Here is a 24,074-nt window from a genome sequence, read left to right as displayed (position 1 = left end):
TTATTCTTCATATGATGTCCAACACTTGGCTATTATCACATGTGTTAATTTTTTCCAGTTTGGTGGGTTTGAAATAGTGTCACTTTGTGGCTTCAGTTTTCCTATCCCTGATGACTTACTTGGAGCAGCTTTTCTTTTGCATATCAACCACTTGTCTTTCTTCACTAAGGAATGCCTGTTAATGCCCTTTGCTCAATAGAAGTCAACAGGTAATCCAGATTTTAGAGTCACCAGATGCCAAGTTTGAAATAACTGCTATTACTGTGTTCTAGAACAAAGGTGATATGATGGAGAAATGAAATGAAGAATTAGAGTATTTTGAATAATGTAGAAATTGTGGAACTGAGAAATATTTTAAGTGAAATGTAAGAATGTAAAAGATGAGTTAACAGCAGATTGGATGCAGCAGAACCAAAGATGTGTGAAGTCAAGTCAGTAAAAAGCATCTAAGCTGAAACAGAGGGGAAAAAAGAGGATGGAAAAAATAGCAAACAACATGAGTGACCCCTGAGATAGAGGATATGAGACTGACTACCATTTGTGTGTAACTACAGACCCTGTCTTCGTCTCTGTGGGCTCCCATAACAAAATATCAGAGACTTACTAACAAACCACAGAAATTGGTTTCTCGCACTTCTGGAGGCTGGAAGGCCAAGATCAGGGTGTAGGCACGGTCACCAGTTCATAAAAGGCCACCTTTTTGTCAAGTCCTCGTGGAAGAGGAGTCAGGGAGCTCTCCTGGGCCTCTTTTATAGGGGCAGCAGTCCCATTTAGGAGGGCTTACCTTCATGACCTAATCACCTCCCAAAGGCCCCATCCCCTAACAGTTCAAAATGGGGATTAGGTTTCATAACACATATTTCCCCAGCTATCCAAAAGTAGAGCGTTCCTGTGAAACCTCTCTTAAGCAGAAATGATGCAAAGCAAAGAGCATCCCCAGCTTACCCACAGTTGGCCTTAGGCCACTTTGCTTTTACAGAAGACCTACATTTGCATGGTAATGGTTTTCAGAATAGCCAAAATCCTCCTTGGATTTATTTAGCAAAAATCGATACTAATGTAGCTTTTTCTAACTGTCAAACGGCTTACTTCCAACTTTCAGAAAGCAGGGAAACCTATATGTATTGGGGGAGACAAACATGAAGCCTCTAGCAACCCCTCAGAAAAAGAATGGGAGAGAAAGCAGGATTTGAAGAGATACTACATGAGAATTCTCTAAAACTGAAAAAGATAGCAATTCATAGATTCAAGAGTGTTTATGAACTCTAGGAATAAATACCAAGTATACCATACCTAGGTTCATGGTAGCGGAGTTGCCAAAAAGCAAAGAAACCCTTAAGAAGATGGGGCTAGAGGGAGACATAGCTTTCACAGGAGCAGCAATAAGACTGACAGATGACTTTCCAGCCGCAGGATAACATCCTTAAAGTATTGCGAAAACAGAACTGCCAACTTAAGGTTCTCTTCCCACTGAAAATGTTCTTCATAAATGACAGTGACAGAAGACTTTTCAGAGCTACAAAAACTAGGAGGCTTTGTCATGGCAAACCTAAAGTAAGAGAAAATAATTCAAGGTGTTCTTCAGAAGGAAAATGATCCCAAATGAAAACAGGAGAATAAAGAGCAATGGAAATAAATGTCTGACTAAAATATAAATACGGATTGTAGAAAGCAACACTCAAAATATTTGTTGGTTTTAAAATATAGATAGAATTAAAATTCTTGACAAAAACAGAAGAACAAGAGTAGAAAAGAAGAGACGGATAGAGTTAAAATGCTCAAAGTATGTTCCATTATTTGAAGTTGTCAAAGGACTGATTTGTGTTATTATTTGTAAATGAAGAGTAAAAATGAATGAGAAGCTGATAGAGAAGGGGAAATGGAATGACAAAGGATTAGACTAACCTAAAAAAAAAAAAAAAAAGAGAATAATCCCAAAGAGATAGAACAAGTACAAAATACCAACATGTAAAGATTGCAACCCAATGTATCACCAATGACTTGAAATATAAATGGACTAAATACTGTCATTAGAGACCAGTACTGCATGAAAAACTAAAGAACAGTATACCACTCATAAGGCATATAGCTTAAATGTAAGGATATACAATGGATAAGTTTAAAAGAGGGAGAAGTATGTATTATATTAAGACTCATCACAGGAAAGCCTATCTAGCAATACTTTTATCAGGCAAAGCAGATTTTGGGGCAAAAGCCATTACCGTAGATACAATGTTCATGATCATAAAAGGGTCAGTTCACCTGGAAGATGACAGCAATTCCACACGTGTATGCACCTGACAACAGCCACAAATTTAGGTAAAGCAAAAATCTATAGAACTAAAGGAAAAATAGACAAATGCATAATAATGGTAGATTTTTACCACAACTCTCCTGGAAACTGATAGAGCAAACAAGAGAATTGGTAAATATTTAGAACATTTAGACAACACAACCCTTGGTATACAGAATATTTTAGCAGAAAAGTCCAAAATACACGTTTTCTAGTATACATGGTATACATCGAATATTTAGCCAAATTGCTCATGTGCTAGGTCAAACCATTCTCAATAAATTTCAGAAGATTGTAATTTAGAATATGTTGTGTCCAGAGTGAGATTAAGCTAGAAATTAATGAAAAGATAATGAATATCCTCAAATGATTGAAAATTAAGTAGTATGCTTCTAATTACCCATAGCTAAACTGGAGACAAGTGAATTTAGAAAATATTTTGAACAAAAAATAATGAAAATATAGCTTATCAAGACATGAGATACTTTTTTTTTTTCTTTTTCTTTGAGAGAGAGCACACAAGAGCAGGGGAGAGGGGCAGAGGGAGAGAGAGAGAGAGAGCAAGAGATGGAATCCTAACCATTCTCCCTGCTCAGCATGGAGCCTGATGCAGGGCTCTGTCCCATGACCTTGGGATCATGACCTGAGCTGAAATCAAGAGTCAGATGCTCAGAGAGGGGTCAAGATGGTGAAAGAGCATGGAGGTTTTTTTGTGTCTCCCATCCCTGAAATGCAGCCAGATCTGCACTAAACCATCTTGCACGTCAGGAAAACTGATTTGAGAATTAACACAACAGTCTGCACAACCTGAACCACAGAATGCACCAGGCACACAGCACAGAGAAGTGAACTGGGGGAGAGAGAAGCTGTGGAAGGCAGGGAGCTGTTTTTGCTTGCGGAGAGAGGACAGAGGCAGGGGGAGAGTATGGGAAGGAACCCCCCTCCCTCCAGAAAGCAGCTGGAAAGAAAGTAGAAGAGGAAGACAGGAAATAATAAAGATTAGAGAGGAAATCAATGCTCTCGTAACCAAAAAAAAAAAAAAAAGAAGAAGAAGAAGAAAGAAAAATCAGTAGAACAGATCAATGAAACCAGGAGCTGGTTCTTTGGAAAAATTAAGAAAACTGATAAACCCATAGCCAGTTTGATCAAAAAGAAAAAGGGCCCAAATAAATAAAATCAAGAACAAAAGAGGAGAGGTCATAACCAAAACAGCAGAAACACAAACAACAATAAGAGAATATTATGAGCAGTTATATGCCAATAAAATGGGCAATCTGGAAGAAATGGGCAAATTCCTAGAAACAGATAAACTACCAAAACTGAAACAGGAAGAAATAGAAAATTTGAACAGACCCATAACCAGTAAAGAAATCGAATTAGTAATCAAAAATCTCCCAAAAAACAAGAATTCAGGGCCGAATAACTTTCCACGGGAATTCTACCAAACATTTAAGGAAGAGTTAACACCTACCTATTCTCTTGAAGCTGTTCCAAAAAACAGAATTGGAAGGAAAACTTCTAGACTCATTTTATGAAGCCAGCATTACCTTGGTTCCAAAACCAGACAAAGACTCCACTAAAAAGGAGAACTACAGACCAATTTTCCTGATGAACGTGGATGCAAAAATCCTCAACGAGATACTAGCCAACTAGATCCAACAATAAATTTAAAAAAATTATCCACCATGACCAAGTGGGATTTATACCTGGGATGCAGGGTTGGTTCGAAATCTGCAAAGCAATCAATGTGATACATCAATAAAAGAAAGGACAGGAACCACATGATCCTCTCAACAGATGCAGAGAAAGCACTTGACAAAATACAATATAATAAAAAACGCTTGGGGGCGCCTGGGTGGCTCAGTCGGTTAAGCATCCAACTTCAGCTCAGGTCATGATCTTACAGTCTGAGTTCAAGCCCCGTGTCAGGCTCTGTGCTGACAGCTCAGAGCCTGGAGCTTGCATCAGATTCTGTGTCTCCCTCTCTCTTTCTGCCCCTCCCCTGCTCATGCTCTGTCTCTCTCTGTCTCAAAAATAAATAAAAACTTAAAAAAATAAATAAAAATAAATAAAAATAAAAAAACCCTTGGTAAAAACCCTCAAGAAAGTAGGGACAGAAGGATCATATCTCAAGGTTATAAAAGCCATATATGAAAGGACATTAATACCATCCTCAATGGGGATAAACAGAGTTTTCCCCCTCAAGTTAGACCTAACCTAGGAAGAGGGATGTCCACTTTTACCACTGTTACTCAACATAGTATTGGAAGTCTTAGCCTCATCAGCACAAAGGAATAAAAGGCATCCAAATCAGCCAGGAGGACGTCAAACTTTCACTTGTCACAGATGACATATTACTCTAAGTGGAAAACCCAAAAGATTCTACCAAAAGCTACTAGAACTGATCATGAATTCAGCAAAGTCGCAGGATATAAAATCAATGCCCAGAAATCGACTGCATTCCTATACACCAACGATGAAGCAGCAAAAAGAGAAATCAAGGAATCAATCCCATTTACAATTGCACCAAAAACCATAAAATACCTAGGAATAAATCTAACCAAAGAGGTGAAAAATCTATACACTGAAGACTGTAGAAAGCTTATGAAAGAAATTGAAGATGACACACACAAAAAGGAAAAATACTCCATGCTTCTGCATAGGAAAAACAAACATTGTTAAAATGTTGATACTCCCCAAAGCAATCCACATATTCAATGCAATTCCTATCAAAATAACACCAGCATTCTTCACAGAGCTAGAACAGTCCTAAAATTTGTATAGAACCAGAAAAGATTCTGAGCAGTCAAAGCAATCTTGAAAAAGAAAACCAAAACCGGAGGCAATCTCAATCCTGGACTTAAAGCTGTATTACAAAGCTGTAATTGTCAAGACAGTATCGTACTGGCACAAAACCAGACACTAGGATCAATGGAACAGAATAGAGAACCCAGAAATGGACCCACAAAGGTATGGCAAACTAATCTGTAAAGAATTAGTAAAGAATATCCAATAGAATAAAGACAGTCTCTTTCTTACACTACACACAAAAATAAACTCAAAATGGATGAAAGACCTAAATGTAAGACAGGAAGCCATCAAAATCATAGAGGAGAAAGCAGGTAAAAACCTCTTTGACCTCGGCCTGGGCCACAGCATAGTTTTACCATGTCTTTGGAGGCAAGAGAAACAAAAGCAAAAATGAGCTATTGGGACTTCATCAAAATTAAAGGCTTTCTGCACAGCAAAGGAAACAATCAGCAAACTGAAAGCCAACCAACAGAATGGGAGAAGATACTTGCAAACGACCTGTCTGATAAAGGGTTAGTATCCAAGACCTATAAAGAACACATCAAACTCAACACCCAAAAAAGCAATCCAGTGAAGAAATGGGCAAAAGACATGAATAGACACTTCTCCAAAGAAGACATCCAGATGGTTAGCAGACACATGAAAAAATGCTCAACATCACTCATCAGGAAAATACAAATCCAAAACACAATGAGATACCACCTTACACCTGTCAAAATGGCTAACGTTGACAACCCAGGCAACAACAGATGTTGGCGAGGATGCAGAGAAAGAGGATCTCTTTTGCACTATTGGTGGGAATGCAAACTGCAGACACTCTGGAAAACAGTATGGAGGTTCCTCAAAAAATTAAAAATAAAACTACCCTACAACCCAGCAATTGCACTACTAGGTATTTATCCAAGGGATACAGGTATGCTGTTTCGAAGGGACACATGCACCCCCATGTTTATAGCAGCACTATCCACAATAGCCAAAGTATGGAAAGAGCCCAAATGTCCATCGATGGATGACTGGATAAAGAAGATGTGGTATATATACAATGGAGTATTACTCGGCAATCAAAAAGAATGAAATCTTGCCATTTGCAATTACGTGGATGGAACTGAGGGTATTATGCTAAGTGAAATTAGTCAGAGAAAGACAAATATCATATGACTTCACTCATGTTACTTTAAGACAAAGAACAGATGAACATAAAGGAAGGGAAGCAAAAATAATATAAAAACAGGGAGACAAAACATAAACTCTTAAATATGGAGAACAAATAGAGGGTTGCTAGGAGGGTTGGGGGATGGGCTAAATGGGTAAGGGGCGTTAAGGAATCTACTCCTGAAATCATTGTTGCACTATATGCTAACTAATTTGGATGTAAATTAAAAAATTAATTAATTAATTAAAGAAAAGAGAGGGGCGCCTGGGTGGCGCAGTCGGTTAAGCGTCCGACTTCAGCCAGGTCACGATCTCGCGTTCTGTGAGTTCGAGCCCCGCGTCAGGCTCTGGGCTGATGGCTCAGAGCCTGGAGCCTGTTTCCGATTCTGTGTCTCCCTCTCTCTCTGCCCCTCGCCCGTTCATGCTCTGTCTCTCTCTGTCCCAAAAATAAATAAACGTTAAAGAAAAGAGTTAGATGCTCAGCCAGTTGAGCCATCTAGGTGCCCCCTCAAGGCATGAGATTTAATTCAAGCTGTGCTTAGTGGGAAATTTCATAACCTTGAGTGCACTTAAAAAATAAGCAAAAAAAAATTTTTTTTTCAAAATATCCCTTTCAAATAGTAAAAGAATAAGAAATTAAGGCAACTAGAAGGAAGGGATAAGTAAAAATTAATGAAATAGGGAGGAAATGTGCATATAACACAGTCAACAAAGCAAAAAGCTCTTTGAAAAGACCTCCCCCATGGAGTGTTCAAGGACAAAAAGAGAATATCAAGAATTAAAAAAAAAAAGGGGGACACAGGAATTCTGATCCCACAGTCATTTAAAAAGATAGGAGAATGGTATTAAAATTTTTTTGTGAACTTTAGATACAGAACTTACAAAACTGACATAAGAAGAAACAAAATATTCTTTGGACAGCTATTAGGGAAATTGAGTCTGTAATGGAAAACTTTCACACAAACGCTCTAGACCCAGATGGCTTCACATGTGAATTTCAGTAAAAGTTTTAGAACTAATGCTAAACTTAAACTGTTTCAGAAAGAAGACAGAACATTTCTCTTTTTAAAAACAAGACTAGCATAATCTTGATCTCCAAACCTGACAAAGATATTATAAGAACAAAATCAAGTGGACATCCAGTCTCAGGAACATTGATAAACAGTGTATAAGCATCTGAACTGAGTTTATTTATTAAATAAAGGTAAAGTTGGTTGGTTAACACCTTCAGAAAATAAACGAGTAAAACATACAAAGGGTGTATCAGTTGGAAAGGAGAAGATAAAACTATTATTTGTAGATGATACTATTATATTTAGAAAACCAAAAAGTATCTACAGGTGACACACTAGAGCTAATAAGTGAGTTTAGCAAGTTTGCTGAAATGAACTCAGTACATAATTACCAATTTTAATTACACTAGGGCCAATTAGAAAATGAGAATTTAAAAACTGCCATTTACTATAACATCTAAAATCAAGAAGTACCTAGGAGCATATTCTAAGACAGTTCTTACCCTTCATCTGTAGAGAAGTATAAAATATTAAGTGAAATTAAGACCTAAATAATTGGAGAGGTAAACTGTTCACTGATTGAAGAATCAGTATTGTAAATATAATGCTTTTGGCCAAAGTGATGTGTAGATTAAGCACACTTGTAAGCAGATCCCCGGAGCCTTTCTTTTTTCCAGCTTTAGCAACAGAGATTTATATAAAAATGTCAGAGTCCCGAATAGCTAAGAGAATTCTGAAGGACAGCCAGAGGTGGAAGACTTATACTATCACTTATCAAGAGTTATTATTTTCACAGTTACAGCATCAAAGCAATATAACTGAATGCAAAGGCAGAGAAATACATCAGGTGAGAGATTCCATAAACAAACCCATACATATATTACATACATGGACAGAGGTGGTATATCAGTGTTGTTACTGCCAAACCATGGGAGATGCAATTTTTTTTTAGTAAATGTTGCCACATCAGTTGAAGCTCTATATGGGGGTAGGGGAGGGGGAGAAAATAAACTTGATCTCACACATCCTCAAAACCAGTACATGAATTACATATATATGTACATGAATTAGTGATCTGAATGAACCTTCAGGATGGTATAAGAGAGCATCTTCATAAAGAGTCTCTTCAAGATTGAGGCAGGCAAAAATTTACTTAAGTTGGACAAAGAAGGCACCAGCCAAAAAAGATGAGACCAGATGTGGACTCTGTCAAAATTAAGTCAAAAACACCACTAAAAGGAATGAAAAGGCAAGAAAAAATAAAACTAGTGGAAAATATTTGCAATATTTAAATAATTGACAGAAGACTTACTCAGTATATATAAGGAACTATGAATATATCAATAAGGGAAAATGTATAGCCAGTAGAGCAATGTGCCAAATGGCTGAACAGGAAATTCACAAAAAGAAAGAACGCCGTTACAAATATACCATGTTCAACCTCATTAGTCTTTGAAAAAAAAATGCAAAATGAAATCACAGTGAGGTACCACCATGTAACCTATCAGAATGGTTTAAATAAAAAAAGAAATTACTAAGTGCCGATAAGAATATGGAGCCCTGGAAAACTCACAGGCAAGTACAAATTAGTTCCAACTACTTTGAAAGCTATTTGACAATACTTAGTAATACTGAAATTTTCGTATCCTTCTGTTTGAATCCTATACCCAGTAGAAAGGCATACATAATGTTCACATCAGTTTTATAGAACGAAATTACAAACCAACCCAAATGTCCCTTGACGGTGGAATGAATAGACTGTGTAATAGTATATAGGAATGGCAGACATCAGCTATACCAAATACAAATGAATGTGCAAACCATTTTAACTCAAGATAGCCAAACATAAATATATACAATTCATTCCATGTACATGAAGTTCAAAGCAGTCAAAAGTAATTTGTGGTGTTAGAAGTTAGGGTAGTAATTACCTTGAGGAAAGGATGAGTGGTTAATGGCTGGGCAGAAGCCACAGAGGCATTTCTGGGGTTCTCTTAAATTTCTGTTTCTCAATCTGCACGGAGGAGTTTGCTTTGCAAAATTTCACCACAATGTCCACTCGTCATTTGGCAGTTTATTGTTATTCAGAAAAAGTTTATGTTAAAAAAAGACATACCTATTGATACAGTTCTCCCCTTTGGTGGTTCTGACCCCAAAGAAAAGGACCTGTCCCTCAAAACATATGTAGAAAGGACCATGAACCATCTCTGTTAGATGATAGGGTGTTTTACTGAAGCAGTGCTTATGATATCAGAAGTGCCTGTTCCTGAGAGAGTGGTTAAGTAAACCATGGGATATCCATTCTGTGGAAGGTTAGACATTCATTCTAACAAAATTTTATATCCTAGCTGCAGAGATTTTTGTGTGATCTTGGAGAAGAGTAGAAAGGCATATTATTTATTACCTGAACTTGAAGGAGAATTAGTGACCAGTGCAGAGACACTTAGTTCAATTTTTCAGGGTACATCTTTGTATAATTAAACTATTTCTTAGATGCTTTTACCAATGCTCCCTGGGGCACGTCATTATGCTGATAGCAGACTCTTTCTTTCCTTCATCTTCTGTTATCTTATGGTGGTTATCTAACCTCAATTCACTGATTGGGCCATGAATGATTATGGCTTATAACAAGAAGACGAGTGAGAGCTTTCAAGAGAGCCTGGGCCTTCCAGATAGTAGGTGACTCATACAGTTGGAGAGCATGGCTATATCATGGGTATCATCTAACAGGATTATGAACACAAGTCACAGTCCTATGAGATACATTTATTCCTAACTTAAGAGTATTGGCTTGTTTTTTTCTTTTGAGCGGGAACAAGAAAGTCAAATGGCTCGTCTTAAAAAACAGCAAGAAGAATTGGAACAGATGAGACTACGTTACCTGGCTGCTGAGGAAAAAGATACAGTCAAGACGGAGAGACAAGAATTGTTGGATATAAGGAATGAATTAAACAGGTATAATAACCAAAAAATTCCCTTTTTTTCCAGACACGAATGCAAGTTCCAGTAGGAGAACCTTTAATTGGCTATTGGTCCAAGGAAAGTACAATGTCAGAGCTTTAAGAAAAATGTAGTGGACTAGCAAAATGGAAAATCTACACTAAGGACCATTATGCTATTTTTTGCCATAAATGTAGGTGTATGTAGCTTTTTTGTTCCTATTCATAGCGTTAATCCTTTAAATTTTATTTTTGTGTGACTGCTGTAGGATTCTCGCTACTCTTTCAAGGTAATTGATTACACTGAATTTTTAATAACATAAAAGTAAGACACTTCAAATCTAGTTGTATTATTAATATAAATAATAAAATTGCCCTTACTTATTGAGCCCTTACTATAGGCCAGGAGCTTTTATAAATGCTTTCTTGGCTAATTTTTTTTTTTTTTTTAATCTTGAAAGCAGCTTTGTGAGGAAGATATCATCCCCATTTACAGACGAGGAACCTGCTGATTAGAGATTTAAGTACCCTTTCCAAGGTCACATAGCTAGTAAATCATGGAGCCAGCAGGGTTCACATGTGATTCTGTGGCTGTGTTTTTAATTACTGTTCACCACTGGACTTCTCTGGAATGTCATGTTCATCTGAGTTACGATTTCAGCAGTATTGCATGTCAGAAAAGCCATCATTAGAAAGCAGCATAAGAACAAATTACGGACTTTGGGGGAAGACTTTTTAAGTTAGTTGATCAAGATACTAGTATTTTCATTTCAGCACAGCAAACCGTCTTAGCTTGGGCTGCCATCTGTACACTGGGTGGCTTCAACAACAGAAATTTCTTTCTCACAGTGCTAGAGGCTCAAAGTTCCAGATCAGGGGACCAGCATGTTGAGTTTGTGGTGAGGACTCTCTGGCTTGTACCTAGCTGCTTCACACTGTGTCCTCCCACTGTCTCTAGTGTCTTTTCTGCTATGAGCAGGAATCCCAGCATGAGACCCCCACCCTTATGCTCTCATCTAAACCTACTCATCTCCCGAAGACCCTTTCTCCAAATACCATCACATTAAGGATGAGAGCTTCAGCATATTAACTTTGAGGGACACAAAATTCGGTCCACAGCACATACATTTGACAGATGCAGTCACTATTAGGTGGGTTCAGAGCTGAATTAAACAACTACACTTAGAATACTTATACATAAATATCAGTTGGAAAAGGTTAAGGTCTGTCGTGCCATGCTGCAGGCTCCATTTTCGGATTTTCGTTTTTAATCACAATTTTGGTGGCCACTGTATTGTAAACGTGGAAGATGTTACAAATTAGTAAGTAACATGATCCTTGCCTTCCAACATTTTGCTGCCATACGCATCTAGTGCATGTTTTGGTTCTAGGCCACTTCATATTAAGCCTCCGCTACTTACTAAGCACGATTCTGTTGGCTGAAGATAGCCATTTGGTATCAAATTTGTAGGTTATGCAAAATTAAATCTTATTAATAAGATATTAAGATTATTAATCTCAAGAAATTGAGATTTAGAGAGTACTTAAACCAATAAGTAGATTAGAAACAAAAGCAGAGTCCTTATAAGAAAAACCTCTTAAGTGATGGGCAGGACATAATAAAACGGTTGATGTGAGGAAGCCGGGGAGGATTTGAGTGGCCACTAGTAACCGTGTGACTTGGCTGTCAAAGTGCCACTGCAGTTAGGGACATGGAGAGACGTGTTCAGTTACTCAGCACTGGTAAAACCACACCTGGGGTGTTCTTACCCACGTGCAACACGTTTTCAAGTCAGTCACCTACTTTGAGGGCTTCCGATGGAATGTGACCTAAAAGGTGGTTAGGAGAGTGAGGGATATTGAACTTGAGAACTCTAGGGCAGAGTATTAGACAGCTGTCTTCAAGTAGCTGGAGGGCTACCGAGCTAAAGAGAAGTCGGTGCCCTTCCTGAGCAGAATCATAGCCAGCTGTTGGAAAGGAGAAGCCTGGACACTAAGTTCTTTGTAAGAAAGAACTCTAACAGAGCAGTTGTACAAAGCAGTAGGTTCCTAGTGATAGAAACGTGCAGGTGGAGGCCAGACACAGTGTTTGTCAGGGATGTAGAGTGTCCTTTGACAACTTTATGGACTTTTTCAGCTATAAGGTTCTAAAGATCTACTGTGAGCCTGATGGGTGATTTGCATTTTAGTCAAGATGCAGTAGGGATAATCTATCACTTGTATAAAAATTCCATTTATCTTTCATGCATAAACAGATGAACATGAAAATGGCTGGAGTTTCTAATACATGGTTTGATGTCATATGTCATTAGTTTGCACAGAGGACCCCTTTCTCCAAGAGAACTATAAAAATCACAACAGGGGCGGCATCCATACGAATTGCTCTAATTTGTACCATTTTTCCATTAACCATTTGATTTCCACCCCTGTCCCAAACCACAGTGCTTTCACTACCTAGGCTTCTTCTCTCACAACAGATGGAGATGTTTGGTATCCTTCTTGGACTGTAGACTTCAGTTTCCTGTTCGTTTGTGGGGAATCTTGTTCATACACTTTGAACAAACCAAAGTGTATGCTGTCAAGAGTCCTGCACCCTTTCTCGGGGCTCAGTCCTCCTTGTCTGTGAGACCAGGACTCTCCTCACTGCATCTCCCCAACTCTGTGTCAATTCACAACTGGATTTGGTTCTCATTGGCATGGTTCCTCTAAAGACCGTGCAGAAGCCGGGGCTCAGACTTAACTGCTTCATCCTTCTTATTTATAACAACAAAATTTAGGAGTAGTTGCAAATGAAAACATTTTTATAGCTACTTGCTAGAGGAATATGAGGTTCTCTCTTAATGGTATATTCTCAATTAAAACAAAACATATGCCTTGTCCAAACTTGGTATCACTATCACATAGTAAGTATACTAAGTATATGACATTTACAAGGCAGTGTGGTTAACAGTATTCCATCAGAAGTACCCAGATTCCAGTCTGATACCTGCTCCATTCTCTGTCTCCTGGATGAGGCATCACAAACATAATGTGAAGACTTGGCAAACAGAGTCTTCAAATGTACATGCCCTCTGAACCAGGCATTCACATCCATACAGTTTCACTTTCTACAAATGCTCAGTGACCTCAGCTCCATAATGGAAAGTTTTCTTCACGATTCACTGTAGTATCCCCAAAACCTAGTACTGTTTGGTACATTTGTGGAATGAATGGAGAAAGAAATTCTGTTCAAAATAACAACAAAGGTTTAACCACAACCTAACTATCAGCAATAAAGGATGATTAAGTAACAGTACATGCAAATGATGGAGTGTTGGGGAGCCCTGTAGAAGCACCCTTAGAGATGTAAGAAAACTTCTGTTATATTAGGAAGTGAAAAAAAATCATAGACAGCTTTGCCTGTATACTATCGTCAATGTTTTAGAAAAATATTTAAAATACACATGACTTTTTCATAGAAAATTATTACTTGGATGGGTTATCTAAAGGAAGATCATAATGATTTCATTTTCTTTTTTTGCACATTTCCAGAACGTCTACAGTTTTTATGTATTTCATTATTAGAAAAACAAATATTGTTTTCAAAACTGTCTTTGAAGAGTATGCTTACTCTGGCTAGCCAAGTCGAATGCTGGTTTTTGTCGTCTTCCTGAAAATCCTACTACAGACATAATTTACCATTAAGTCATTTTTTAAAACGGGGTTGTTAACAAAAAAATCAGAACCCAACATGGTATTTGCTGCCTGCTAGAGTGGTATTGGTTCTTGACTTCTCAGGTTAAGGCAACAAGAACAAAAACAGTACCAGGATTCCAGAGAGATTGCAAGTGGAAAAATGGACAGCCCACGTGGCAACCCATTGGAAGAAGGTTTGGATGATTATTTGACTCGACTCATAGAAGAAAGGGATACTTTGATGCGGACGGGTGTGTATAATCACGAGGATCGAATAATAAGCGAACTAGACCGACAGATCAGAGAGGTTTTGGCAAAACACAATGCCAGTAATTAATAACATTTGGAAAATCTTTACAGAGACTCCAGGCTTAAATTTTAATTTCGTTGTCAAACTCTCAAAAGAAGAGAAAATGGATGTTTTAAAAACCTATTTTCAATTTTTTACAAGGAGAATTTTGTATGTTATTGTACAGTATTTATTTGATTTTATTTACCTTATGCTACCTCTCCCACCCTGGTTTTGTCATTGCATTTTATACACTCACTTTACATGACTTTTCATTATTTCCCATAATTTATGATTTCATGGCTAACTTTCAGAACAGCCTTTCATGAGATTTGTTCTTAGAGAAACGACTATGGTAGTTTCCAGTTACCTAATTTTTCATGTTGAGCCAAAAGAGTCTATGTTGCACTTTAAAAAAGCCGTGTCCTGTTCATTTGAATATAGAGGTCTCTCCAATTTTATTTAACTCATGTTAGATGGCCTGTGTTTTTAACTTGTAACTATTTGCCAAGGACAGGTTTGAAAACAGAAAACAGGATCGATGCAGAGAAGCCATAACACACACTGAATGACAAAAACAGTCATTTGTGTAAATAAAATTCATACAGAGCAAACTTGTTTCAGCAAGTATTGAATTTCCAAATTTTCCGTGTGCTATTATCTTGCAGGAAGATGACAGTACTAGCTTTAAAAGGTCTTCTCTGCCCATCTCCTGCTCAAGATTGTATTGTTTTCTTTTCTTGAAAAGAGGGATTTTTTTTATCTTCCAGTAACACTGATGCTCGTTGTTAACCCAAACCCTCTAGTGTAACAGGCAAACAGACACAAAGGCCCGTGCTGAGAAAGGAGGAGTGAAAAATGGCTATTTTTTACTCCCCCTAATCTTAATCAGTCTTTTTAAAGTACACGAGATGAAGTCATTGGATTTATGTAGTACCCTGTCTATAGAAGCTTCTGAGAATTCCTATACAACGTCTTCTTCATGGCCAACATCTGTCCTCAGAGCAACACTTTCTACCTCCTTTTACAGGGTACCGAAAAGGCTGGTTAGCAGATTCACAGATTATGTGAGTCTTAAGATACATGCTGTTTAAAATTTCCTGATTCCCAAATACAATAAATTTAAGTGTACTTCAGGAAATAGGTAACATTTACTGAGAACTTCCATAAAAGCAGAACAGGCTGTTGGGAAACATGAAAATAATTTTCCGTTGTTTTCAAGGAGGTGTATTTTTTGGAAAAGCAAAGCCCCAACACACATTATAGGTTTCATTTTGTTTCCTTAATAACAAAGTATTCATCTTCTAAAAACAACCCAGCAGTAAAAAACAGAGAAAGAAATTTCTGAGTGAGAGAATACGGACTAGGTGAATCACAGCAGGAATCGGAAATATTAATTATGGTTAAACCTTTCTCTCTTTAACTCATGCCCCACGAATGGAACAGGAGTGTTGTTATTTCAGAAGGTCTCTGGTAAAATATTGTGACTGTGCCTTCACCTGCTTTGTGTGCTGCGTGTGACTGTTTTCAGACACTAGAGGGGGCCTCAGATTTAAAGAAACAAAAGGACTTTTCTCATCTGGTGTGTGGTTCACTTCGCCTTCTGTAAAGCCGTCCTCTGGCTCTGTCACTTAACAAATAAAAGTCATAATCCGATGTCTCTTGGAGATCCCGAGCAGTCTGTTACTGTTGTTCCGGCACAGGGTCGGCAAGCACTCGGTACTCCCCGTCGAGTCACTTTGTGTTTTGGTTTTTAAATGCTTACATCGCGGATGCTTTTCTGTCTCTTAAAACTGGGAACATCTGAAACTCCTTTTCTGGAGTCCTTGAGCGACAGCCATTTCATATGTAAGTGTCCGTGAATGTGTTAACACCGGTTGCCTTACTGAGTTAGCATCAGTGTCTGGACTGGGAGTGTAACCACAGTAGATAAATATGTGGGGATTGGCGAACACGTTTCTCATTACTGCGCCCAGTGGCAGCCCTTCCATCCAATATTTTAGGGTGAAATAAAATTGACCTTTAGGTGTTCGTGGTCCCTCTACATGGAGAGAGTCTAGTTTCCCCGTCTGAGGCCGGCCTATCGTGCACGGGAAGGGTGGGTCACGTCTCCCAGGTCGATGCGGTGCCCCATCCGTGTAAGCGTGCAGAGTTCCCTTCCCAGTGTAGCCCGGTCATTTCTGTGTAGACCTCGCTTCCTGATGTGCCGGCAGATGTGGGAGTCTGAGTAGGATCGAACAATGTATCAAGGCACTGCACAGACAACTTGAGAAGACAACGGTCTCCTGTGACCACATGACTTTTCTGGCCCACTTACTACTGTGTCCAGCGACTGCCCGGCCTGAATCTCATCTCTCAGTTTCCACAACACATTGCCTGTTCTGGTCTGAAAAGGGGTCCGCTGGTAGCTCTGTGTGGAATTTTAAAATTTGGCCTCTTGCTATCACTGTGTCCAGCTTGACTGAATAGCTAACTTGATTGTTTTTTTGTGTTTTTTTTTTTTACTGGTATAATTCACAACCATAAAATCACTGTGGTTTTTATTTTAGAGAGTGCACATGAGCAGGGAAGAAGGCGCGCGCGTGCGCGCGCGCGCGCGAGAGAGAGAGAGAGAGAGAGAGAGAGAATCTCAAACAGGTTCCACATTCCGCCCAGAGCTGGATGTAGGGCTCAGTCCCTGACCCTGGGATCATGCCTTGAGCCGAAATCAAGAGGCCATCCCTCAACCGACTAAGCCAGCCAGGCACTCCTGAAATTCACCAGTGTAAAGTACACAATTCGGTGATTATTATATTCACACAGTTGTGCAACGATCACTAATTCTAAAACATTTCGTTATCCTCACAAGAAACCCCATATACATGAGCAAGTTCTTTGCCATTCTCCCCTCTGCCCAGTTCCTGGCAGCCGCTACTGTACCTTCGGTCGCTGTGGAGTTGACTCTTGGGGACATTTCATATATCAAGTCCCAAAGTTGGTATTTAAAAAAAATTTTTTTTTTTTAATGTTTATTTTCGAGAGAGACACAGAATGTGAGTGGAGGAGGGGCAGAGAGAATCTGAAGCGGGTTCCAGGCTCTGAGCTGTCAGCACAGAGCCCGAGGTAGAGCCCTAACTCACGAACCACGAGATTGTGACCTGAGCTGAAGTTGGACGCTTAACTGACTGAGCCACCCAGGTGCCCCCCCAAATTTGGTATTTAAAACTGGATATACTGGAAAACCTGAGGAATTTTTTATAGCCAGTTCCTATGGTATACAACATTTTATCAGATGTTGTATTAAGCGATAATAGGCAGAAGGCCAAAATAAGGGTGTAACATTTGTCAGTCAATGAAGACAGCTCAACTCTTACTATCAGTCACCTACCAAATCAGTCATGAATAATAATAATAGTGAAAGGTGAGGGGCTCCTGGGTGGCTCAGTCAGTTAAGCATCTGACTCTTGATTTCAGTTCAGATCAGGTTCTCACAGTTCCTGAGATCGAGCCCCATGTCAGGCTCTGTGCTGACACTGCAGAGCCTGCTTGGGATTCTCTCTGCCCGTTTCCCACTTGTATGCATGTGCTGTCTCTCGCTCCCAAAATAAATAAACTTAAAAACATCTTTATAAAAAATGTTTAAAAACCGTAAAGTTTGCCTCCGATCTGTCTACCCAGTGTTGTTATGCTGAACGTTTTCTACACCTGAGTTGCCCATCAAGCCATCCTTGAAGATCCTGTCTTCTCATTCTCTGATCGCGTGCATTGTTAGATGCCTGTTGCACCTTTCTTAACAAAATCTGGAGTGAAAATTAATGAAATTAATGACTGCGTTTCCATTTTGACTTCCAAAGGTAAATTGGAGGATCCTTGAAACTTGTATTACGTTCATGTTTTATAAAATTAATGTCTTGTCTTAAAAAAAAAACAAAAACAAAACAATAACAACAACAAGAGGAAACCAGACAAAACAACACTGGCGTCTCATTTTGCAGATAGCCCAGACCACAGACGTAACAAATTGGAGAGAGAACTTTTCACAGCGGATTTCTAGTTGCCTAAATTAGGCTTAGTAGTCTTATTACTGGTTGGGCTTACCAACTGATGAAGTAATTTGTGTGAGAGTGCTGAATAAAGTCTGGTTGAATAATTTTTCTTATGGCAGAATGTGCAAATTGAAGTCCATCTTTGATACTTGTGTTTTGGCAACTGTACCATTGGCATTGGAGCCCAGACTTTCCAGCCTTCCCTTTACTGCTCCCTGCTCGAGAGCAGTCCTTCTGCTTCCTCCTCTCTGCTTCCCTCGGCTTCCGTGATTCGGGAAACCAAGCCGTGACTCCTCTATCTTGGTGTAAATGGGACAGTCAGACAGGGTGGTGTAAGCACTTAAATTTCTCACTGAAACCAAAAGAATATAATACTGATGGTATTATATAGCCTCTATCTGGCATCAAGTTCGAATCTACTGTTGTTAGGAATGTAACTGTAAGAAGGCTGCTATATACTTAAATCTCACTTTATTTGCTTCTCTGGGGTTGTCCTCATGTTTTCATTAGAAATGTTTTTACAGATGTAGGCTCTTCAGATATGAAGTTGCTCAAGTGGAGACGCACAAGTTTAGCTTTCAAATTAAAGGGGGGTAGAAATCTGCTTAGAAAGATTAATTTATAGATAATAATTTACTGACTGATACGTTAATGCACAGGGATCCCTAGGGGCTTTTAAAGATGTAGTCATTATATTCTTAAGGTTTCTAGGAATGTTAAACCTGTCATTCATAACAGGAGAGAACTAAAATAAGGCCCATTTATAATTTCTTTTTGGAAACATTTCATCCACAAATTCATAGACAAATATTTTTTCTTTTCCAAGTAAACTAATAGTTGGACAGCACAATCCTTTTCTTGATTAACATGTTAACTGGTCGAAAGCATGCAGACACAGTGGATGAATGCTGAGTTTTCCTCAACATTTTATATTAAAACTTGGCCAGAGAAAAAGAAATATTGCTGCAAAATCTTAACTTTGGCATTACTATAAATTTCTGTGAATGCCAACCCCATACTGAGGAGTCTGAGCCTGGTAGGTTTGCAGTATTTTAAGCTCTTCTTCAGCAAATTCTTCTATTAGCAAGTAGACTGAACAGGATTCAGAGCTTTAAAGAACGAGTAGTTCCAGCTGTAGGACTTCTTTCCGTCATGTGAAAAATCAACACGTGGCCCCTACCATTTCCATCTGTTTTCTTGAGAGAACTTTGGAATTTCGAACAAGACCGTTATTCTATTACCTGAGTTCAGTTCAGATTCGGTGCAAAATGGGATGCCCTGAAGAAGACAGACTGTCAAATCAAGAATGTGAGGCATGAATATTGAGTAGCTATCTTCAGTCATGCTGTTTAGATTGGATGAGATAGGGTTGCAGACTGGTGTCTTCACCTGACTGTTGCCTGAGGAAGGAAATTTCAGTTCCTGGCTTAGCTTCATTGTTGGCAGATGAGATTAATGGTCTTCTCTTGGTCTCTGACACAAGTTTATTTAGGTAACTAACTGAAGTTTGTAAAATGTCCCCAAAGAAAATAAAGGTACCGAATGGGTGGGGCTCCTGGGTGGCTCAGTCGGTTAAGTGTCCAACTTTGGCTCAGGTCATGATCTCACAGTCCGTGGGTTTCAGCTCTGCGTTTGGCATTGTGCTGACAGCTCAGAGCCTAGAGTCTGCTTCAGGTTCTGTATCTCTCTCTCTCTCTCTCTCTCTCTCTCTCTCTCTCTGCCCCCACTCTCAAAAATCAATAAACATTTTAAAAAAATGTTTTTAAAGGTACCAAATGGGAAATCTTTTTATAAATAGTCTTCAGAAGTGCTTTAGACCACAGACTTTTGCCAATAAAAATTATATTTGCCAGCCCAGTTTCGGCCTTCCGTCAATCCATTGTCAACCCACACCCCTCTCCGTTATCTCTCTGCATGTGCGTGTTTACCAGGAACAAAGGACACCCAAAATGTGTCTTTAAAAGGTTCTTTTAAAAATCCACAAAAAGGAAAAGAGAGGAGAAGGAGAAAGAGCAGAAAGAAGTTCATGCCCTAGTTTTGTCCTTGGGTCGACCTTTGTTCGTTCTCAGGTCTACAAGGTGGCCAGTGGTTCTGCTGGCTCTTTTATTCATTTGAACCTCAGTGTCCTTGTCCAGATCTACAGGGAGATGTCTGGAATCCAACACACAGACGCAGACGCACAGATGCAGGAGGAGCAAATGGCAGCCTAGTCTGTTGCCTGAAGCCCCACGTGAAATTTGCCGTGTCCGTGCCACTGCTTTCAGGGTGCGTATGAGCTGAGCAAGTCCCGGTGGCATGTCCTTCTACCAAAGAGAATAATCTGCACCTTCTACTGAGATCAGATGAACTGAGGTAGTCATCGTGATTATGTATATTTATATTTTCTTATATATGTGTATCTGTACGTTATTATGTTTACATAGGCATTTGTAAACTGGGAATCCTTCGTTTAGTATAATACTCTTTCAGTTACATATAAATTCCTAACATTGTTCTTCCTGTTCTATCTCAGAGATTAGACCTTTCATGGGTATTCGTGAACCGTGGAGGGGACAGTGGGCCTCTATTCCCTTTACCAATCAACAGCCAAGAACGGACAGAAGACCAGTTCTGCATTATGTTCTTGAGCCTTGTCTGCACTCACTATTCTACCTTTCCTATGATGACTCTGCATCCTGGCTAGTGAAGTTAACCAAAACTTCCAATCACAGGATTATTAATAAAAGCTCTACTAATGCTTATTGATTTTATGGCAAAAGGGACTTTTCTCAGATCAAGAGTATTTGGATACCAAGGGTAATATCAGAGCTGTTCGAAATACATGCTCAGTTTAGTCAAACCACATCAGCTTAGCTGCTAGTCACATTGAAACTTCAGAGGGAACTATGTGAAAAAAACAGATAGTTAATACTCTACTGTATACTTGAAATTTGCTCAAATAGCAGTTCTTCAACGTTCTTACCACACACACACTCACGTACACATGATAACTATGTGAGGCGATGGATTGATTATGGTAATCACTTCACAGTGTATGTACCTATCAAATCATTACACTGTATACCTTGTATACGATTTTGTCGATTATAACTCAAACTGGGAAGAAAAAGAAAGGCATCCAAATTATAAAGGTATGAGTATCTGTTTACAGATGATGTAACTGATTACCTTAAAAAAAATCCAAAGGAATCTACAAAACTACCACCAGGACTACTAAGTCGGTTTTGCAAGGTTGGAAAATCCAAGATCAACATGTAAAAATCTACAAACATCAGTTGTATTTGTACATACTACCAGCAAACAATCCCCACAGCATAAAAATATGTAACACTTAGGTATAAATGGGACACATATTTGAAAGACCTACATAGGTACAACTAAAACACCACTGAGACAACCTAAGTAAGTAAAGAAACATGACGTCCACTTAGGTCAGAAGAGTCTGTATTGCTAAGGCGTCACTCTCCCCCAGTTGATCTACACGTTTAGCATAACTCCTATAAAAATCCCATCATGGTTCTTTTGTTTTTGTTGAAATTGAGACAGTGAATCTAAAATTTACATTGAAATGCAGAGAAGACCCTGAACTCACCTCCTCCACCAAGGCACCAAACGTACACATATTTATTGTAGAGGAATTCCTCCTGAAGAAGAACTGACTGAACAGCTTCCAAACGACAAAAGACAGACCCCGCAGAGAACTGCAGGAGAGCTGGAGACACAGTTGCGAGAACACCCACCCTGATGCTGCAAAGCGCAGTAAGGAGGGATGGTACTTTGAGACACCGAGCAGAACTGTTTGCCCTGGGGCACAGGAGAAAGAGCCCTGGTTTCACAGGGTAACTGGAATATAAAAGAACCAGCCCTGAGGAGCTGTTGGAACTCTCTGGATCAGAGGGGCTTCCTTTCCCCCTCCACCTTGAGAGTGTGGAGGAGAGTGGGGTCTGCGAGCCCGGGCTGGCCTGCCACCTCGGTAAATCCCAAGCCCCCAGCCTGCCCCAACCCGAGCCATCCCACCAAGGTGACCTCAGCATGGTGAACACTTCAGCACCACTGGTCAGTGCTCATTACAGTGCTCACCCTGGCTCCAGTCCCCCTGCCGGGGTACCCCCTGAACTGAGCACCCCGGGACACCACAGCCTGCACTCCAGCTTCAGCTGTCCTGCCAGAGTGTCTTTTGTGCAGACAGCCCCAGGAAGGCCCTGGCCCATGCCCCCCCACATCTCCAGTCATCCCACCAGAACAGCCCCAGCATGGAGTGCCCCAGGACTCCCAGCCCACAGCAGCCACAGCTCCAACTGGCCAGCTACAGTCACGAGACACACAGTCTACACAGGGGACCATCATACACAGGCATTCCTCTAAATTTAGGACAGTAGCTGTTCTTCCTAATTCATAGAAATACACACAGGTAGTCAAGCAAAATGAGGACACAACAGAATGTGTGCCAAACAAACAGGACAAAACCTCAGAAAAACAACTAAAAGGAACAGAGGCAACCAATCTACCTAATAAATAGTCCAAAGTAATGGTCATGAAGATGCTCACCAGGCTGGAGAGAAGAGGGGATGAACTACAGGGAACAACTAGATGAAGTAAGAACTTCAACAAAGAGATTAAAAAATATATTGGGGTGCCTGGGTGGCTCAGTCGGTTGGGTGTCAGACTTCAGCTCAGGTCATGATCTCACAGTCTGAGTTCGAGCCCTGTGTCAGGCTCTGTGCTGACAGCTTGGAGCCTTGAGCCTGCTTCGGATTCTGTGTCTCCCTCTCTCTCTGCCCCTCCCCTGCTCATGCTGTGTCTCTCTCTGTCTCAAAAATAAATAAAAACATTTAAAAAAATATGTTAAAGAGAAGCAAAGTTGAAGAATACAATAACTAAAATGAAAAATACAGCAGAGGGAATCAATAGCAGAGTAGAAGATGCACAAGAACGGATCTGCAATCTGGAAGATAGGCTTATGGAAAGCACCCAAGCTTACAGCAAAGAGGGGAAAAAAAATAACTAGGATGGGTTAAGAATCTCTTGGACAACATCAACTGAATAAACATTGACATTACAGGAATTCCAGAAGGAGAAGAGACAGAGAAAGGGGCATGCAACCGATTTTAAGAAACAACAGCTGAAAACTTATTGAACCTGGGAAAGGAAACAGACATCCATGTTCAGGAAGCATGAGGGTACGAAACAACCAACCCAAGAAGGTCCAAACCATGACTCAGATTTGAAATGCCAAAGATTAACGATAAACAGAATTTAAAAAGCAACAAAGAAAGAAGGTCTTGGTGAAGGGCTAGGGAAACCCTATAAGACTATCAGCTGATTTCTCAGCAGCAACTCTGCAGGCCTCAATGGAGTGACGCAAGATACTCAAAGTGCTGAAAGGGAAAAACCAACAACCAAGAATACTGTACTCAACAAGGTTATCATTCAGAATTGAAGGAGAGAAAGGGTTTCCTTGGACCATGAAAAGTTAAAGGAGATGTTCACCCTTCAACTGGTCTTACAAGAATTGTTAAAGGGAGTTCTTTAATGGGAAAAGAAAAGGCCATAATTACCAGAAAATTATACAACTAAAAAATTTTATCAGTAAAAGCAAATATACAATAAAAGTAGTAAAGCAATCACTTAGAAAACAAGTATAAACGTTAAAAGACAAAAGTAGTAAAATCATTTATACCTAAAAAATCAGTTAAGGGACTCACAAAATACAAAGATGTAGGAAAAAAGACAATCTATACATAAAACGTGGAGGAGTAAAAATGAAATTCTCTTAGAACATGTTCAAACTTAAGTGACTGTCAACTTAATATAAACTGCTATATACTTAGAATGTTATTTATGAACTTTGTGGTAACCATAGGTCAGAAACCTGTA

General features: G+C 39.4%; 1 protein-coding gene across 2 annotated transcripts in view; it reads left to right on the top strand.

Annotated features, from left to right (window-relative positions):
* Window positions 1–20,880, top strand: part of CEP120 (centrosomal protein 120) — an 80,626-nt gene extending 59,746 nt beyond the window's left edge. The window contains exons 20-22 of one of the 2 annotated variants that reach the window (XM_047083897.1): window positions 10,079–10,224; window positions 20,333–20,462; window positions 20,710–20,880. In XM_047083897.1, the coding sequence (XP_046939853.1) occupies window positions 10,079–10,224; window positions 20,333–20,462; window positions 20,710–20,880 (447 nt within the window). Of the gene's footprint in view, window positions 1–10,078; window positions 10,225–13,985; window positions 15,829–20,332; window positions 20,463–20,709 lie in introns of those variants that run through there. The other variant, XM_047083886.1, reaches the window with a different exon arrangement.
* Window positions 20,881–24,074: the final 3,194 nt, after the last annotated feature.

The sequence above is a fragment of the Lynx rufus genome, unplaced genomic scaffold, assembly GCF_022079265.1.
Source record: "Lynx rufus isolate CCGP_SWC_20201006 ecotype Redwood Valley unplaced genomic scaffold, mLynRuf1.p SCAF_1, whole genome shotgun sequence".
Taxonomy (NCBI): Eukaryota; Metazoa; Chordata; class Mammalia; order Carnivora; family Felidae; genus Lynx; species Lynx rufus.
The sequence above is the reverse complement of the archived record's forward strand: the minus strand, read 5'-3'. Positions and strand labels throughout refer to the sequence as shown.